The 17712-nt window shown below is 41.0% G+C and overlaps 1 protein-coding gene across 2 annotated transcripts in view; it reads right to left on the bottom strand.

Moving 5' to 3' along the window:
• The window catches only part of LOC311056089 (multidrug resistance-associated protein 1-like), a 100769-nt gene extending 83516 nt beyond the window's left edge, over positions 1-17253 (bottom strand). For both annotated transcript variants that reach the window (XM_084072466.1, XM_084072467.1), the window contains exons 1-3: positions 17114-17253; positions 10954-11130; positions 2079-2207 (exon numbers count right to left, since the gene is read on the bottom strand). In XM_084072466.1, coding sequence (XP_083928592.1) covers positions 2079-2207; positions 10954-11130; positions 17114-17161 — 354 coding nt within the window. In that variant the 5' untranslated portion in view covers positions 17162-17253. The remainder of the gene's footprint in view (positions 1-2078; positions 2208-10953; positions 11131-17113) is intronic.
• Between the last annotated feature and the right edge of the window lie 459 nt (positions 17254-17712).

Genomic DNA, 17712 nt, shown 5'->3' with positions numbered 1-17712 from the left:
TCAAACACGATGACAGTAGCCGTACCATATTTCTGCGTGACATATCTCACATACATTTCACACACACTGTCATATGTGGAACCTTGTGGCCATGGTAGACGATGTAGTAATGCACCATTAACTGTCTGCTGGGCTGTCAAACCATTCGCAATGTTGTGCAGGGAAGGAGTGTTGGTGAATGGGTCTCTCTCTTTTAGATAGCTAGATTTGGAGACAAACTGCTGAGACTATAAAACTGACATGAAGCTGAAAAAGCAGGGAGTATATATAGACACAGGGGTAATTAAAGATAAACTTGTAATGCAAAAAATGTTATTTATGTATACTTTGATTGTGTAACATTTCATTATGATGGGAGTAAAGGGGGGAAATTGCTGTTAATTAAAGGGGTATTTTGGCCCCATTTTAATGAGTTTAAGCTCATTTGCCTATTCAAATCCATAAAAAAAAAAACATATAATACAAAAAATGTTACTTTTCATGTTAACTTTCATTCTGGAAAGTTTCATTGTGATAGGAGTAAAGGAAAAAAATAAGCCCATTGGGGTGTATTGTTGTCAGGCGATATTGGCACACATCTTGGATTAATGAGAAAAAAACATACTTCTGCAACTAGGATTTCTTAGGACTTTTAGTATGTTATTCTAGACACCTCATAGAAATGGTGTATGGTGAAAGAAATACTCTTACAATTAGTCTGTCGTAAAAGTCTACTTTGCCTGGACTATTTGCCGCACGGCAAATTGGGAGCCGGTGTGCATGAGGTCATAGAGAACCATGTGTTCATGCATGAGGTCATAGAGAACCATGTGTTCATTCATGAGGTCATAGAGAACCATGTGTTCATTCATGAGGTCATAGAGAACCATGTGTTCATTCATGAGGTCATAGAGAACCATGTGTTCATTCATGAGGTCATAGAGAACCATGTGTTCATGCATGAGGTCATAGAGAACCATGTGTTCATTCATGAGGTCATAGAGAACCATGTGTTCATTCATGAGGTCATAGAGAACCATGTGTTCATTCATGAGGTCATAGAGAACCATGTGTTCATTCATGAGGTCATAGAGAACCATGTGTTCATTCATGAGGTCATAGAGAACCATGTGTTCATTCATGAGGTCATAGAGAACCATGTGTTCATTCATGAGGTCATAGAGAACCATGTGTTCATTCATGAGGTCATAGAGAACCATGTGTTCTTCTAAAAAAAAATGATATTGTCAGTTTTTTCCGCACGAAAAATCGTACCCTGTCTGCTAAGGCCTTTACATGGGGGGCAAATTCGGAATTACCAAAGTATTGCCAGGACAAATAAGGGTAAAAATGTTCACATTTTAATTAAAGGACGACTTCACCACTTTTCAACATATCTTCATATAATAGGTCCTCACTAATGCTCATGATAAAATGGTACCATTTTGTTCTAATCAGTCTGTGTCTCAGAGGAGGGCTGTAGACAGTTCAGAAACCCGTCTACCAGTGACATCATCGATGGGGAATCCAAGCTAATAGAAACTGCAGGCTTTGTATTCCTGGAAAGTTGCGATGCAACAATAGATCCCATTGTTCTCGCCTTAATAACAATCTGAATAGAAAAATTGTAATATTTTTGGAAGAAAAAAAATCCTGCCTAACGATGATGTCACTGGTAGACGGGTTTCTGGACTGTCCACAGCCCTCCTATGAGACACAGACCAAGTAGATTTTTTTTTAAATCATTTTATCATGAGCATTAGTGAGGACCTATTATATGAAGATATGTTGAAAAGCGGTGAAGTCGTCCTTTAAACAAAAACATGGTATATTTATATACATTGTGTGAACAACATGAAGGTTTTAATCATGTTACATGCTAAACATCTAGAGAGATGTTTTTCTAACGGCCTCGGTGTGAGTCTCAGGCTAGTGACTGCCGGAGAGACCAGAGACCACCATGTGACATGTCCCTGTACCTCCCCCTCCCATCCCATCCTTTGTTTATTTGCTGACGGTGAACTCCTGGGCTGTGATGATGAACACAGAGACGGGCTTCCTCAGGAACACCCTGTGATGGATTAATAACCCTCTCTCACCATGGTGACTCCCAGCACGGTGGGGCTGACCAGGTAGACTGGAGCAGGAGTGCTGTGGGGTCGGCTTCTTTCCCAGAAAGAATAGAAAACATCTGCCCAGCAGATAATCCACAGCAGAAAGCCCACCGCCTGTATAGAGAGAGAGAGAGAGAGAGAGAGAGAGAGTCAGGGACTTTCACATGATCATTAGGGTTGTGGGATAACAGAAGATTCACAGCCCTAATAATCATGTTAACCCATTAAGGGTTAAGCATCTGTCATTTTAAGATTTTAACCACTTTAACCATTATTTTATTTTTGGTTACCAACTCTCCATCGTTTAGCTGGGGACCACCTGGAACCCCCTCAAGGACCACTCAAATCAATCAATCAAAATTGTATTTCTATAGCACATTTTTACACAACCTTAGTTGACCAAAGTGCTGCACAGGTAAAAGCAGAAAAAAGAAAGAAAAAAATACATCAAATCAAAAAAGAACAAACAAACAAAAACACATAATGAAGTGTAAAACGCATAGCATGTTGTATGTTGTATAATTAGATGTATACAGAGGGTAGGGAAACGATTAAATAAGAGTTAAAAACACGAAAATGTATGATTGGATGTGGTTAAAGGCCAGAGAGAAGAGGTGAGTTTTAAGTAAGGTCTTAAAGATCTGGATGGACTGAACAGATCTGACGTGGAGGGGGAGATTGTTCCACAGCTGTGGAGCCGCCACCGCAAAAGAGCGATCACCTCTGGTTTTTAAGGGTTAGGTTTGATGGCACAGTCAACAGCGACTGGTCAGCAGACCTTAGTGCTCTGGGTGGGTTATGGGGAGTTAGAAGTTCAGCCATATATGGGGGGGGGGGGGGCAGACCATTGATGAATTTAAAAGCAAATAATAGAAATTTAAAATCAATTCTGTATTTCACCGGAAGCCAGTGGAGGGAGGCCAACACTGGGGTGACGTGGTCATATTTTTTGATACCATGTGAGAAGGCGAGCAGCAGTGTTTTGGACTAGCTGCAAACGCCTGAGTAGGGAGAGGTCGATGCCATAATATAGTGCAAGGGTCTTCAACAGGGGGTCCGGGACCCCTAGGGGGTCCTCGGAGTTACTACAGGGGGTCCGCCAAATCTTTGTGTGATGTGATTTTCTTTTTTTTACCTTAACCACTTGAACCCTAGCATCAGGGACGGATTAACCCCCGCAAGAGGGTTAATCAATTTCAATTTCAATTTTTCTTTTTGCGGGGCTAGTGAAAGTCACAGGTATGGTGTGTATGATATGAAATCCTTAATCATATTCCATCATACATGGAAGGGCCCCAGGAGCCCTTGGAGCCCAGGAGCCCTTGAAGGGCCTCAAACCCAACGAGAATCACTGCTGTAAATACAGAGGAGGGGCCCACACACACATTTGATATTTGATTAACCTATACATTTAATTTTAGTAAATTGTCGATGGCCGCGCGGTCCAGTTCCATCGAAGGGCCCCTAAGAGCCCAGGGCCCTGGGGCCACGGCCCCGGCGGCCCAATGGCTAATCCAGCCCTGCCTAGCATCCCTTTTCTTAGGAGAACTTTAGCCAAAAAATAGCAGATCTACAAGCTCACAACGCCTCGCAGCACGAGGCGTTGTGAGCTTGTAGATCTGCTATTTTTTGGCAAAGAGGTGTTTGGTGTAGAGGGGAAAAAAGAGCAGACCAAGTAAACAAAAACAGTTCAATCTGAAACACATTTTTTATACAATACAGAGGGGCTCCCTGCTTCTACTACTCTCTCTCTCAGCTAGGGGGTCCTTGGCCTGAAAACGTTGAAGACCCCTGATATAGTGCATTACAGTAGTCAGTCCTAGATGAGATCAAGGCATGGATCACTAATTCAAATTGTTTGAGGGGGAGATATGGTTTGATTTTGGCGAGAAGCCGTAAATGAAAAAAGCTGTTTTTTGTATGACTGAGCTAATCTGTTTATCGAATTTGAAGCTTTTTTTGCATTATTGTGGATATTGGAGGTGAGGGGGCCCAGGGTGTTGACAGGTGAGGTGGGGTGGTGGTCCAAAGATGATGATTTCGGGTTTGTTACTGTGACCACTGGTGGTCCCCGGACCACTGGCATGAGAGCCACCGGTCAAGACCACAGAGTGGATCACACGGTGCCTCATGTGTTAAAAGAATGTCCATCTTTCATACTGAGAGATGATGGCGTACACACATGTGAAAAGTACGGTATAAAGCATGTGCATGTATAAACCATGGAGACATAGAATAAGGCATGGAGGCATGAATAAAACGGGGAAAAAAACTAAATAAAACTAAGCTACGATGACTAAATATATTGACAATCTCGTCAACAAATACACACTAGACTAAAATGTTAGTGAGGGACTTAGAGTGGAGAAGAGATCCAGTAGAACTAAAAGACAAGTCATTTTATGTTTGGTTGCGCTCGGGTGTTGCGCTCTGAAAATAGCAGATCTACAAGCTCACAACGCGTCGCAGCGCAACGCGTTGTGAGCTTGTAGATCTGCTATTTTCAGCATGCGACCAAGTGTAAAATCAGCCATTACGACGCCATCAAGGCACCGCCAACATACATTTTAGTCGACTAAATCAACTGTAGATTTAGTCGACTAAAATCTTATGATATTTAGTCGACTAAAACTAGACTAAAACTAAAACATTTCAGATGACTAAAACGTGACTCAAACTAAAATGAACACTAGGCTAGTGCGGCTCAAATCTCCCCTGCTCTTTGCAATAGAGACTATTGTTCTGAGAAGGCTCAACACAGGTTGGACACTTTGACCCCATGCCGTGAGTCAAACATTATTTGGTTTGGATTGATCCTGACAGGATTCATTACTGTAACAATAGCCTTGGTGTTTTAGCAGAAAGCTGGAAGAACACCAAAACACCACAACTCACGGAATGGTTTTGAAGTTAATCCTTTAAGACCGGGAACGCATCTGTGTCATTTTAACATTTATTTGGCTATTCAAACAAATTGCAGATATACAAGCTCATAGTGCGGCACTAAGTGCGATGAGCTTGTAGATCTGCTACTTTTTAGAAAAATCATGAATATTTGTGCAAAATCTGCAAATCTTTGAATATACCGGTATATATTTTTACCAACATTTGTAACTCAAATCTTTGCTTCTGGGGATTCTACATGTCTTCTAAATCCTACCAGTTGTTTTTTTTTTTAAACGTATGTTGCTATGATATCAGTGGTTCTCAAACTTTTTCATGTCAAGGACCCCCAACATTATATGTATTTGGCCGGGGACCCCCATCTCAAAATATTCTGTTCCAGGGACCCCCGGAAGCAAAGATTTGAGTTACAAATGTTTGCTTTAAAAAATATATAAATTCAAAGATTTGCACAAAATTTCACAATTTTTCAAAAATAGCAGATCTACAAGCTCGACCTTGTAGATCTGCTATTTTTGAATAGCCAAAGAAATCTAAATGAAACAGATGTGTTCCTGGAATGAAAGGGTTAAATACCTGACGAACAATACAAAAGAAAAAAAAGAACTTTGGTAATGTGAGCGCTGGAGCGCTGTGTGTGTGTGTGTGTGTGTGTGTGTGTGTGTGTGTGTGTGTGTGTGTGTGTGTGTGTGTGTGTGTGTGTGTGTGTGTGTGTGTGTGTGTGTGTGTGTGTGTGTGTGTGTGTGTGTGTGTGTGTTCACAGACAATGGGATTGTGTTTCTGTGTTCAGTAATATTTAGTTCTGGTGGGGGGGAGTCTTATGGCTGTAATATTCTGTTAATCGCCTAATGATTAGTCTGGATACAGCAGCTTGACTATTTTGTCCTGGTTCTTCTGTGTAGAGACCATTGGTTCTCAGAGTGGGGTCCGGGGACCCCCAGGGGTCCTAGGAGGGGGGGGGGGGGGGGGGGGGTACCAGGGGGTCCCCAGCAAAATGAGTTAATATAGCGTCACAATCATTGTAACCACGTTAACCACAGAGGAAAAAAATTGAGTTAAAAATGTTGTTTCAAAAACATGTATTCAAAGATTTGCACAAAATTTAAAGATTTTTTTTTAATTGCAGATCTATTGCAGATCTATTGCAGATCTACAAGCTCGTAGAGCTTGTAGATCTGCCATTTTTGAATAGCCCAAGTATAAGATAATGGTTAAAGTGGTCCAAATCTAAAACGACAGAGATGCTTTCCTGGTCTAAATGAGTTATGTAGCATCAGCAGACATAATTGTGTCTTTTCGTGGACTGCTTGCTAGACACTAGACCAGGGGTCTTCAACAGGGGGTCCGGGACCCCTAGGGGGCCCTCAGAGTTACTACAGGGGGTCCGCCAAATCTTTGTGTGGTATGATATATTTTTTTACCTTAACCACTTGAACCCTAGCATCCCTTATCTGAGGAGAACTTTTAGCTAAAAATAGCCGATCTACAAGCTCTCAACGCCTCGCAGCGCGAGGCGTTGAGAGCTTGTAGATCGGCTATTTTTGGCAAAGAGGCTATAAGTGTAGAGGGAAAAAATAGCAGACTAAGTAAAAAAAAAAAAACTTTAATCTGAAACACAATTTTATGCAATATAGAGTAGGGGGTCCCTGCTTCATCTCTCTCTCAGCTAGGGGGTCCTTGGCCTGAAAACGTTGTGGACACCTGCACTAGACAACACCGTGAATCACATCAAAATGACTCTGTCTCTCCCTCTCTCTCTCTGTCACTCGCTCTCTTCCTCTCGATGGCCCTGCCTGCGTGTGGAACATGCAGTAATGCGTGTTCTATTCAGTATTGTGACCTTTAGAAATCTCCCCTGTGACAACAAAACTATACGTCGACAAGCAGTGGTGTAACGTAACTAAGCACATTTACTTAAGTACTGTACTTAAGTCAAATTCTGAGGTATTTGTACTTTACTTGAGTATTTCCAATTTCCAATACTTTTACTTCTACTCCACTACATCTCAGATTACACTCCACTACAATTATTTGAACACTTTAGTTACTAGTTACTTTGCAGATATAAATTATGATATTATGAAACATACATTATACAACAGGTAGTTCCGACCAAGCAATCTGATTGGTTGAAATAGCTTTCTAGCCGTGCTTCAAACCAGCATCATATCACGGGCCTAATCACATTAATAAATCACTCCGCACTGTAGTCCGCGCCTGCTTAGACCATATATGGCCCAGCTGTGCTGTGACGTCACGCTGTCCCACGGTAGGAAAAAAAACAGAGAGTATCCTGACCCACCGCCGCCACCGGAGAACAAACAGCTACGCAAAATGGACAATGTTGTTACGAAGGTATCACAAGGCGAAAATAGCCGATCTACAAGTTCACAACGCAACGCGTTGTGAGCTTGTAGATCGGCTATTTTCGCCGTGCGATACCTTCGTACGACGGAGCATATAGCCTACTGGAATCAGCTGTGTTGTCCGCTCTGAGTGCCTCAGAGCGCTGCTACAGGGACTACTTTGTCTCAGTCAAATAAACTCTTCTCTTTACAGGGAAACATAATAGCGAAACATTTTTATTATGAATTGCCCCACAATATGAATACATTTGGATGTGTTTTGTTGGTAACTGTTGTATAATCGCAATATTACACTCGAGGGTGTGCTTTACCGTCATTATTGGCACTTCAGTGATGCTGGTGGAACTCGGCTGCGCCTCGTTCCTGACCGCATCACTGGCGTGCCAATAATGACGGTAACGCACACCCTCTCGTGTAATATTGCTTAATTAACCACTTTAGCCCTGTTTTATATCTAGGGCTATTAGAAAATAGCAGATCTACAAGCTCACAACGCGTCGCATCGCGACGCGTTGTGAGCTTGTAGATCTGCTATTTTCAAACATTTTAGTACTTTTACTTTAGGTCCTTTAAGTACATTTTGATGCCAATACTTGTGTACTTTTACTCAAATACATTTTGAATTCTGGACTTTTACTTGTATTTCTATATTGCAGTATTGGTACTTTTACTTGAGTAAAGAATTTGAGTACTTTTTCCACCACTGTCGACAAGAATGTTGGAATAACTGGAAAAGCTGGAAAATCTCAGTTTGACATGCTTTATCTTATCAACTATAGGATGCATTTTTTTACGGTCAGGAGCTTTACATTCCATGCCAGGGCAGCTGCTTCCTCACACACACACATACAGTATCTATGGAAATCCATGGTGACAAATCTACAGCAACACTTGATTTGAACCCTCTCTCTCTCTCTCTCTCTCTCTCACTCTCCCTCTGCTCGCCCCGTCAGACTGGATTCTCCAGTGAGGATGTTGTTTGAACTCCACACAGAGAAACAGACAGGAGGGAGATGTGAACTCCACACAGAGAAACAGACAGGAGGGAGATGTGAACTCCACACAGAGAAACAGACAGGAGGGAGATGTGAACTCCACACAGAGAAACAGACAGGAGGGAGATGTGAACTCCACACAGAGAAACAGACAGGAGGGAGATGTGAACTCCACACAGAGAAACAGACAGGAGGGAGATGTGAACTCCACACAGAGAAACAGACAGGAGGAGATGTGGAGAGTTGAGATTGTGGATTGAACTAAGTTACTGTGTTAGGGGGGCTCTATTTTCTGACGTCACGTGCACGCACACGCGCACGCATGTGCACATAGCCGATCAGCTCAGTGCTAGTTGAAATACTATGTGATTTTTAATGTAATTATATCTCTTATTATTTAGTACAATTGTCAATTTGTTGTTTTTATTTTTGTTTCAAATGAATTAATTATTTTCCTTTTAGTTCTATATGAAAGCCCTTTACATAGACTCACCCACACATAAAGCACTTAAAATAATCAGACAACTTGTCTTTGTCTCGTCTAAGAGAACTGGGTCCTCTGCTAAGCGATCCCCTTCACACTCTGCAGTGCAGAGACTGTTGTCTCTCATTGTGAGAGGAATGTAAACACATTCAATTCAAGACCATGGCTTTTCTCCAGTAGCCTAATGTTACGGCTCGTCACTGACAGTGCGAACCTTGAGAGGCTATTGTTGTAACTTTAACCCATTGAGACCTGAAGCCGATTCTACATGTCTCCTAAATCTCAACAGTATTCTGAAAAACGTATATTTCTATATCAGTGGTGCTCAATCTTTTTCATGTCAAGGACCCCCAAAATTATATGTATTTGGCCGCCGACCCCCATCAAAATATTTTGTTCCAGGGACCCCCCAGAAGCAACGATTTGAGTTAAAAATGTTCGGTTTAAAAATATATATATTCAAAGATTTGCACACATTTTCACGATTTTTCAAAAATAGCAGATCTACAAGCTCGTAGCGTGGCACTCGGTGCCGCGCTATGAGCTTGTATATCTGCTATTTTTGAATAGCCCAAAGTGTAAAATAATGCTTTTTAGCTAAAATCTAAAAATGACACAGTTCCAGGTCTTAATGGGTTAAGATGTTAAAGACCGCCGCTGACAGTGCGTGGCGCCGACCCCCTGAGCAACCAGCTCATCCCTGGTCATACATGATCAGCAGGTAGGCCTTATAATTGAACACAAAATGATATGCATTTTCAGATCAATCATCTCTACTGTATGCATTGGTTAAGTGTTGTGAGTTACAAGAGATCAAATTGATTGGGAGTCATTTTGGAATAGAGAATAGATTTTGAATTGAATCGTGTCCCCAATAATAATCGTGGGATATCTAAAGAGTCACATCCCCGGCCCTAACGCAGTGGTTCTCAAACGTTTTCATGTCAAGGACCCCCCAAAATGATATGTATTTGGCCAAGGACCCCCATCTCAAAAAATGCTGTTCCAGTGACCCCCCAGAAGCAAATATTTGAGTTACAAATGTTCACTTTAAAGGCACTCACAGCAGTGTTGATTTCGTCAACTAAAACTATAAAAACTAAATATAAGCTAAGCTATGATGACTAAAACTAAGACTAAATATATTGACAATTTCGTCAACAAATAAAAACTAGACTAAAATGTTAGTGAGGGATCTAGTGGAGAAGAGATCCAGTAGAACTAAAAGACAAGTCATTTTATGTTTGGTTGCGCTCTGAAAATAGCAGATCTACAAGCTCACAACGTGTCGGGCTGCAACGCGTTGTGAGCTTGTAGATCTGCTATTTTCAGCACGTAACCAAGTGTAAAATCAGACACCATCAAGGCAAAATACATTTTAGTCGACTAAAATCTTATGATATTTAGTCGACTAAAACTAGACAAAAACTAAAACGTTTCAGATGACTAAAACAGTGGTTCTCAAACTTTTTCATGTCAAGGACCCCCAAATTGACACTTATTAGCCAACGGACCCCCGTTTGAAAAGATAAGCCAGGGACCCCCATAAGAGAAGATTTTTACGGCTCTAGCAGTGATTCTCAATCATCGTAATTTAAGGACCCCCAGTTTGACATGCATTAGGGCTACGGACCCCCATTTAATGTCATTTCTATCTCAGGGACCCCAATTCATATTGTAAAATCAATGTTAATTTAACTCTGAGAGTGTACAAATGGAACCAAATGGACCCGTTAGGGTCCATTTGGTTCCATTTGTACACTCTCAGAGTTACAGACCCATAAGGGTCCATTTGGTTCCTATAAATCATTTAGCTGGGGACCCCCTGGTATCCCCTCAAGTACCCCTAGGGGTCCCCGGACCCCACTTTGAGAACCAATGGACTAAAATATGACTAAAACTAAATGGAATTTTACTCAAAAGACTCAAAAGAAAATTTGCTGTCAAAATCAACTGACTCAAGGTCTCTGTTGAGGTGAGTCATGCTGATTTAGCCACAGTTGTGGTGGGGTCAATAATAGGTCAGGGACCCCTGGGAGTCCCCGGACCCCCACCACTTTGAGAACCAGTGATGTAAAAAAAGAAATGTGAACGTCAGCCCCGTTACTCACGGTCTTGGCTCTGTTGAGGTGAGTCATGCAGATGTAGCCGCGGTCGTGGCAGCGGAGGTAGGCGAGGTAGAGCGGCGCACAGAGCCAGAGGTAGACGCACGGGAACCACACCAGCACTGTGTTCTGGAAGCACTGGGTCACGTCTGGGTTGGTGGTGTACCAGGTCCGGTTCCAATCCTGTGACAAAGAGGCACAAAAAAAGTAATGAATGAAAGCAGAGAAAAAAAGCCTGTTTTATACTTGTATACTTTGTTGCTGTGGTGGAAAAAGTACTCACATCTTTTACTTAACCCATTAAGACCGGGAACGCATCTGTGTCACTTTAAGATTTCTTTGGCTATTCAAAAAATAGCAGATCTACAAGCTTGTAGATCTTGTGTAGAGCTTGTAGATCTGCTATTTTTGAAAAATCGTGAAAATTTGCCAAAATGTGAACATTTTTAACTCAAATCTTTGCTTCTGGGGGATTCTACAAATGTCTTCTAAATCCTAACACTTTTTCATGTCAAGGACCCCCAAAATGATATGTATTTGGCCGCGGACCCCCATCTCAATGTTGTTCCAGGGACCCCCCACCAGAAGCAAAGATTTGAGTTACAAATGTTTGCTTTAAAAAAACATATATTCAAAGTTTTGCACACATTTTCACGATCTTTCAAAAATAGCAGATCTACAAGCTCATAGCGCGGCACTCGATGCCGCGCTATGAGCTTGTAGATCTGCTATTTTTGAATGGCCAAAGTATAAAGTAATGGTTTAAGTGGTTACACAGATGTGTTCCCGGTCTTAAAGGGTTAAGTAAAAGTATCAATACTATTTAATTATCGATACCATCGCAGCAACATCTTATCAAATCAGTAATGAATGAGTCATTGTTTTCAGAGGGGCTCATATCAGCAGTTGATGAAGGTGTCGTGTCAGCATTCACAATTCATCACACAGCCAGGCCGCAGATTTAAATAGTAAATAAATAGAGACATGTGAGAGCACCAGGTATGCAGATGGATGACTCATAGAAAGAAACAGCTTTGGGAGATAGCAATGGCCTTCAAGATCAAGATCGTCATAGATGCATTTTATAGAGTCTCTGACTTCAGACTCCATAACAATTTAGAATTACACTTTAGGCAGGGGTAGATATTAAGGGACATTTGCCACTGGCCCCCCGGGTTTTCAAGATCACTGGCCCCCCCACCACAGTAACCACTGGCCCATGACACTCGTCAAGTATTGATCCCATAATAGAGCACCGAAGTCTGACGTAATTTACACATCCTCCCTGGGATCCTCACTTTTGATGCAGTAATGGTCTTTTTTCTTTTCCTTCTTTTTTTTAAAGGTCTTAAAAGTCCTTAAACTGTCACTTTCCTGTCATCTGGGGACCCCCCCAAAATCGGGTCCCCACATGTTTTTAGCGGTGCTAAAAACATGTGTATAGAACGTCCTGCTCTATACCTGACTTTGTCCGTGTTCACCGTCAACGCTCTGATTGGTCAGACCCGTCAACGCTCTGATTGGTCAGACCCGTCAACGCTCTGATTGGTCAGACCCGTCAACGCTCTGATTGGTCAGACCCGTCAACAAAGTGATTGGTCAAGCTTCACGTGACACATGGCTATAAACACATTATAAACACATATCGATGACATAATGTATCAAAGGCGCCGCTACCTTCACACAGGGTGTGATTTTTACCTGGTGTTTGACCGAATACTGGTGATTTTAAAAACATTTTGAAAATGAATGAAAAGGTCCCAGGATGACAGGAAAAGGCTCTCCTGTGAGCCTGCCCTGCTCGAGTACATGAACGTGCTCGTATGGCGTGAGCGAGCGAGCAGTGAACTCACTGCCTGAAGCGAGGAGGTGTGCTGATGACCGGAGGCAGAGTCACAGCAGACCGCTCTGTCTTTGATCCAAATATATTATGTAAGTATGTTTTAACGGTAATTACCGAGACGATTTCACAGAAATCACAGTAGTACAGGGAAATTATGTGAAATTATTATTATTATTATTATTTTCAAGGCGTTATTTTCACTGGCCTCACCGGGCAAGTGCTTGGTGCGTTCTGCTGGCCCTGACGGTTTAAAAAGTACATCCGGGCCATTTATAATGTCGACCCCTGACTTTAGGCATTTATAGCAGACACTGTCAATCCAGAGTGACTTTTCAACCTTTATTTTTATTTAATATTCTCGGAGAGATCAATTGAGGGAGACCCTCATTTACAATGATGCCGAGATTACATACATATAATTAACATAAAAAACAATAAAGTTGACACAAACAGTTAAAACAATTGCATGTTAACATCAATCAGTTAAAACAGTTGCATACAGGTATGACACGGTCATGATTCCTAAAATGACCAATAGATACTAGGGAGTTCAATTTAAGCTCTTGTTGTAGGAGGTTCCAAGACTCAGGTGCACCAAAGCTGAAAGCAGCCTTTCCTTGTTCCGAATTGGCAAAAGGAACCAGCAGGATTAGCCAATTGCTGGAGCGGGTTAGAATATGATGAGGTTTCAGATGTAGCATGGATGCGATATAAGGTGGTAACTTTACAACCAATGCTTTGTAAATAAAAAGATGCCAATGTCTATTGCGTCTCTCAGACAGAGAGGACCAGCCCACCTTACTTACAGTAAGCAAGGACAACACAAGGTACTACGGTACATCAAATGCATAGAGATAGTAAACCAATAACCGGTAATCACTCCAACAGTAGAATATCCATACTGTATATTGATAAAAAATGCATCTACATACATCTATGACAGTCTTGATCCTAGACTGTAGAGCAAATGAACACAATTAAACGTTACTGTAAGCCTCACTGCCATCAGAGGAGCATCTGTGTCATTTTAAGATTTATTTGGCTATTCAAAAATAGCAGATCTACAAGCTCATAGCTATGAGCTATTTTATTTTATTTTATTTTTTTAAATTGCAGATCTATGTATATCTGCTATTTTTGAATAGGCAGAGAACTCTACATTGACACAGTCAGATGCTTTCCCGGTGTAAATGGGTTCAGAAAGACAGTAAGACAGCCTTTCTTTAGGTACTTTTCAACATTCCAACATAATAGAAAGAAACAGGTTTGGGGGGGAACAGAATTAACCCTGTATGTCTCACTGAACATCAGTCCTGACCCAGTGGTCCATGACGGTGCAGCAGAAGAACACTTGTCTCATACTGGCTTTGTTCTTTGAGACAACCACGCATACTTGTAATGTACTTGTAATGTACTTATAATGTACTTGTATTGTACTTGTAATGTACTTGTAATGTACTTGTAGAGTACATTTCTGCTTCAGCGGAGCTACAATGCTTTTATAGTCCTCTAAACCAGGGGTCTTCAACAGGGGGTCCGGGACCCCTAGGGGGTCCTCAGAGCTACTATAGGGGGGTCCGCCAAATCTTTGTGTGATAGGATTTTAGTTTTTTTACATTAACCACTTCAACCCTAAAACTAAGTAAAAAAAAAACTTTAATCTGAAACACAATTTTATACAATATAGAGTAAGGGGTCCCTGCTTCATCTCTCTCTCAGCTAGGGGGTCCTTGGCCTGAAAACGTTGAAGACCCCTGCTCTAAACCAGTGGTTCTCAACCTGGGGGTCGGGACCCCCAGAGGGGTCCCCGCATGATTTTGGGGGGGTCCTCCCCCCAGATGACAGTGCAGTGACAATTTAAGGACCTTTAAGACCTTTTAAATACCTTAAAAAAAGAAGAAAAGAAAGGAAAAAAGACTATCGCTGCATCAAAAGTAATCAACAAACTATAGTATAAAAACTGGTCAAACTGGCCAAATTGTCAAATAAAGTTAGAAAGAGGCAAACATTTTTGAAAATAGCTGATCTACAAGCTCGACGAGCTCTTCAAGCTTGTAGATCTGATATTTTCACAATTTTTGCAATTGTGAAAAAATAGTCAAACTAAATGTAATGCCTCAACTCCTACTTTCGGGGTGTGGGGGTCCGCAGTTCAAAATCAGTTTGAGAACCAATCCTCTAAACCAGTTTTTCAGGCCAAGGACCCCCTAGCTGACAGAGAGATGAAGCAGGGACCCCCTACTCTATATTGTGTAAAATTGAGTTTCAGATTACATTTACATTTTTTACTTGATCTTCTTCTCTTTTTCCCCCTCTACACCTATATACCTCTTTGCCAAAAAGTAGCAGATCTAGATCTGCTACTTTTGGCTAAAGTTCTCCTCAGAAGAGGGATGCTAGGGTTCAAAGGGTTAATGTTAAAACAATAATCACATCACACAAAGATTTGGCAGACCCCCTGTAGTAACTCTGTGGACCCCCTAGGGGTCCCGGACCCCCAGTTGAAGACCACTGCTCTAAACTGCATTAAGATCAAGACACTCTCTTTCTTTAGGTTCATTCTAACCTTCAGGAAGAGAAAAAAAAAAGGTATTTTATTTGGACTGTTGCCATGGGAACAACTTAACAGAAGTCACATGACTTTATCTTCTATAAATCTGACCTCAAACCAATTCTTTACAAATCAGCAACACCCTTACAGTACACAGTGGTGTAAAGTAACTAAGTACATTTACTTAAGTACACTTTTGAGGATTTTTTACTTTACTGGAGTCTTTCCCATTTTCAGTACTTTTACTTCTACTCCACTACATCTAAGGGGCAAATATAGTACTTTTACTCCACTACAATTATTTAACAGCTTTAGTTACTTAGCAGATTTAGATCATTATCACAAAACATACATTAATCACTTCAGTCCAAGCCTATATAGATATATATCGGCCATTTGAAAATAGCAGATCTACAAGCTCACAATGAGTCGCCATGCGACGCACTGTGAACTTGTAGATCTGCTATTTTTAAAAGATTTTTCATACATTTTGAACTGGTGAAGTGGGACATCCTGCACAATGAGTACTTTTACTTCTGGTACTTTAGGTACATGTTGATACCAATACTTTTATACTTTTACTCAAGTCAAATTTGAATACCTTACTTTAAACTTGTAACAGAGTATTTCTACACTGCAGTATTGATACTTTTACTTGAGTAAAACAAAATTGAGTACTTTTTTTCCACAACATTACATGACAGTATAGGCATTGAGTAGGATAAAAAAAAATCCCTTTATTAAATCACAGCATCAGAGCAGAAACAGTGACACTATGATCACACCATGCATTAGATAGACAAGACCTCATGTTTGGTAGCTCTACAGTACTGGTTCTCAAACTTTTTTTCATGTCAAGGACCCCCAAATTGACACTTATTAGCCCGCGGACCCCCATTTCAAAAGATATGCCAGGGACCCCCATTAGAGAAGAGATTTTACGGCTCTAGCAGTGATTCTCAACCATTTTAATTTCAAGGACCCCCCAAGTTTGACATGCATTATTAGGGGCTACGGACCCCCATTTAATGGCATTTATATCTCTGGGACCCCAATTCATGTTGTAAAATCAATGTTAATTTAACTCTGAGAGTGTCCAAATGGAACCAAATGGACCCTTTAGGGTCCATTTGGTTCCATTTGGACACTCTCAGAGTTACAGACCCATAAGGGTCCATTTGGTTCCTATCCATCATTTAGCTGGGGACCCCCTGGAACCCCCTCAAGGACCACTTTGAGAACCAATGCTCTACAGTATACTTAAATTGAACCTTTTTTTAATTCATCATACATTGATATGCTGGCATGTTGTAGTGGAAGTCTAGACAGCTTATTAATCTGATGTTCTCTATAGGTACTATGGTCCAGGTTTGTGTCCATAAAATGCCCTGGTATTGATCATGATTCTACATGAAATGAATGGATCCCACAGACCACACTATGTTCTATAACAGTATTATTATATGTGCTGACACCAGGCTTATAGAACAGCAGCACATGCTGTTATAAAAGCCAAAAGCAACAGATCAACAAGACCTCTCTACCCCTGTTTAAACAATGAAACTAAATGAGCATCCATCCATTTGATTTAATATAATATATATATATATATATATATATATATATATAGTATCAAACCTGGCAACCCTGCCCCAGGCACAGTATATACAGGTGATTATGTGAGGCTAGGCTAACAGTTAGCTCTGTCCCTGAAACACAATAACAACATGCAGGAGGACACAAAGTTAAATATCTGATCTATAGTAACTCACCCAGAACGGGTCGGACCCGTCCACACTGCAGAACGTGTCAAACCCCATCAGTTATGATTGTGTACCTATTAAAGTAGTTATGTAGAGAGAGAGAGAGAGAGAGAGAGAGAGATAGAGAGACCTTATAGGTCCTGTGGTTTGATAACACTCTCCCTGTGTAAGCAGCTCTCTCCTCTCTACAACCCACAGGTTGCCAGATAAGCAGCCGGGTCCGTGACAAAAACAAGCCCAAAAGAAGCAAGTATATATTTAAAATAAATCAATAAATTGAGGAAAAGTACAAGTATTGATATCAAAGATGAGCTTAAAGTACCAAAAATAAAAAACAAAGTACTGATTGTGCAGAATGTCCCATTTCACATGTTCAAAATGTATGAAAAAATCTTTTGAAAATAGCAGATCTGCAAGCTCACAATGTGTTGCGATGCATTAATGTGAGGGTCCTTGACTTGAAAATGTTTGAGAACCACTGGTTTAAAAACGACATTTAGGAAACAAGGCCAAATAAGCAACTGCACTTTAGAAACAAGCCGCAAACAGCAAGGCAGCATATCAATATTTAAAAGCAATTTTACAGAAAAAACAAGCCCAAAGTAGCT

The sequence above is a fragment of the Gymnoscopelus microlampas genome (assembly GCF_963454915.1).
Source record: "Gymnoscopelus microlampas genome assembly, chromosome: 11".
In the NCBI taxonomy this organism is placed as follows: Eukaryota; Metazoa; Chordata; class Actinopteri; order Myctophiformes; family Myctophidae; genus Gymnoscopelus; species Gymnoscopelus microlampas.
The sequence above is the reverse complement of the archived record's forward strand: the minus strand, read 5'-3'. Positions and strand labels throughout refer to the sequence as shown.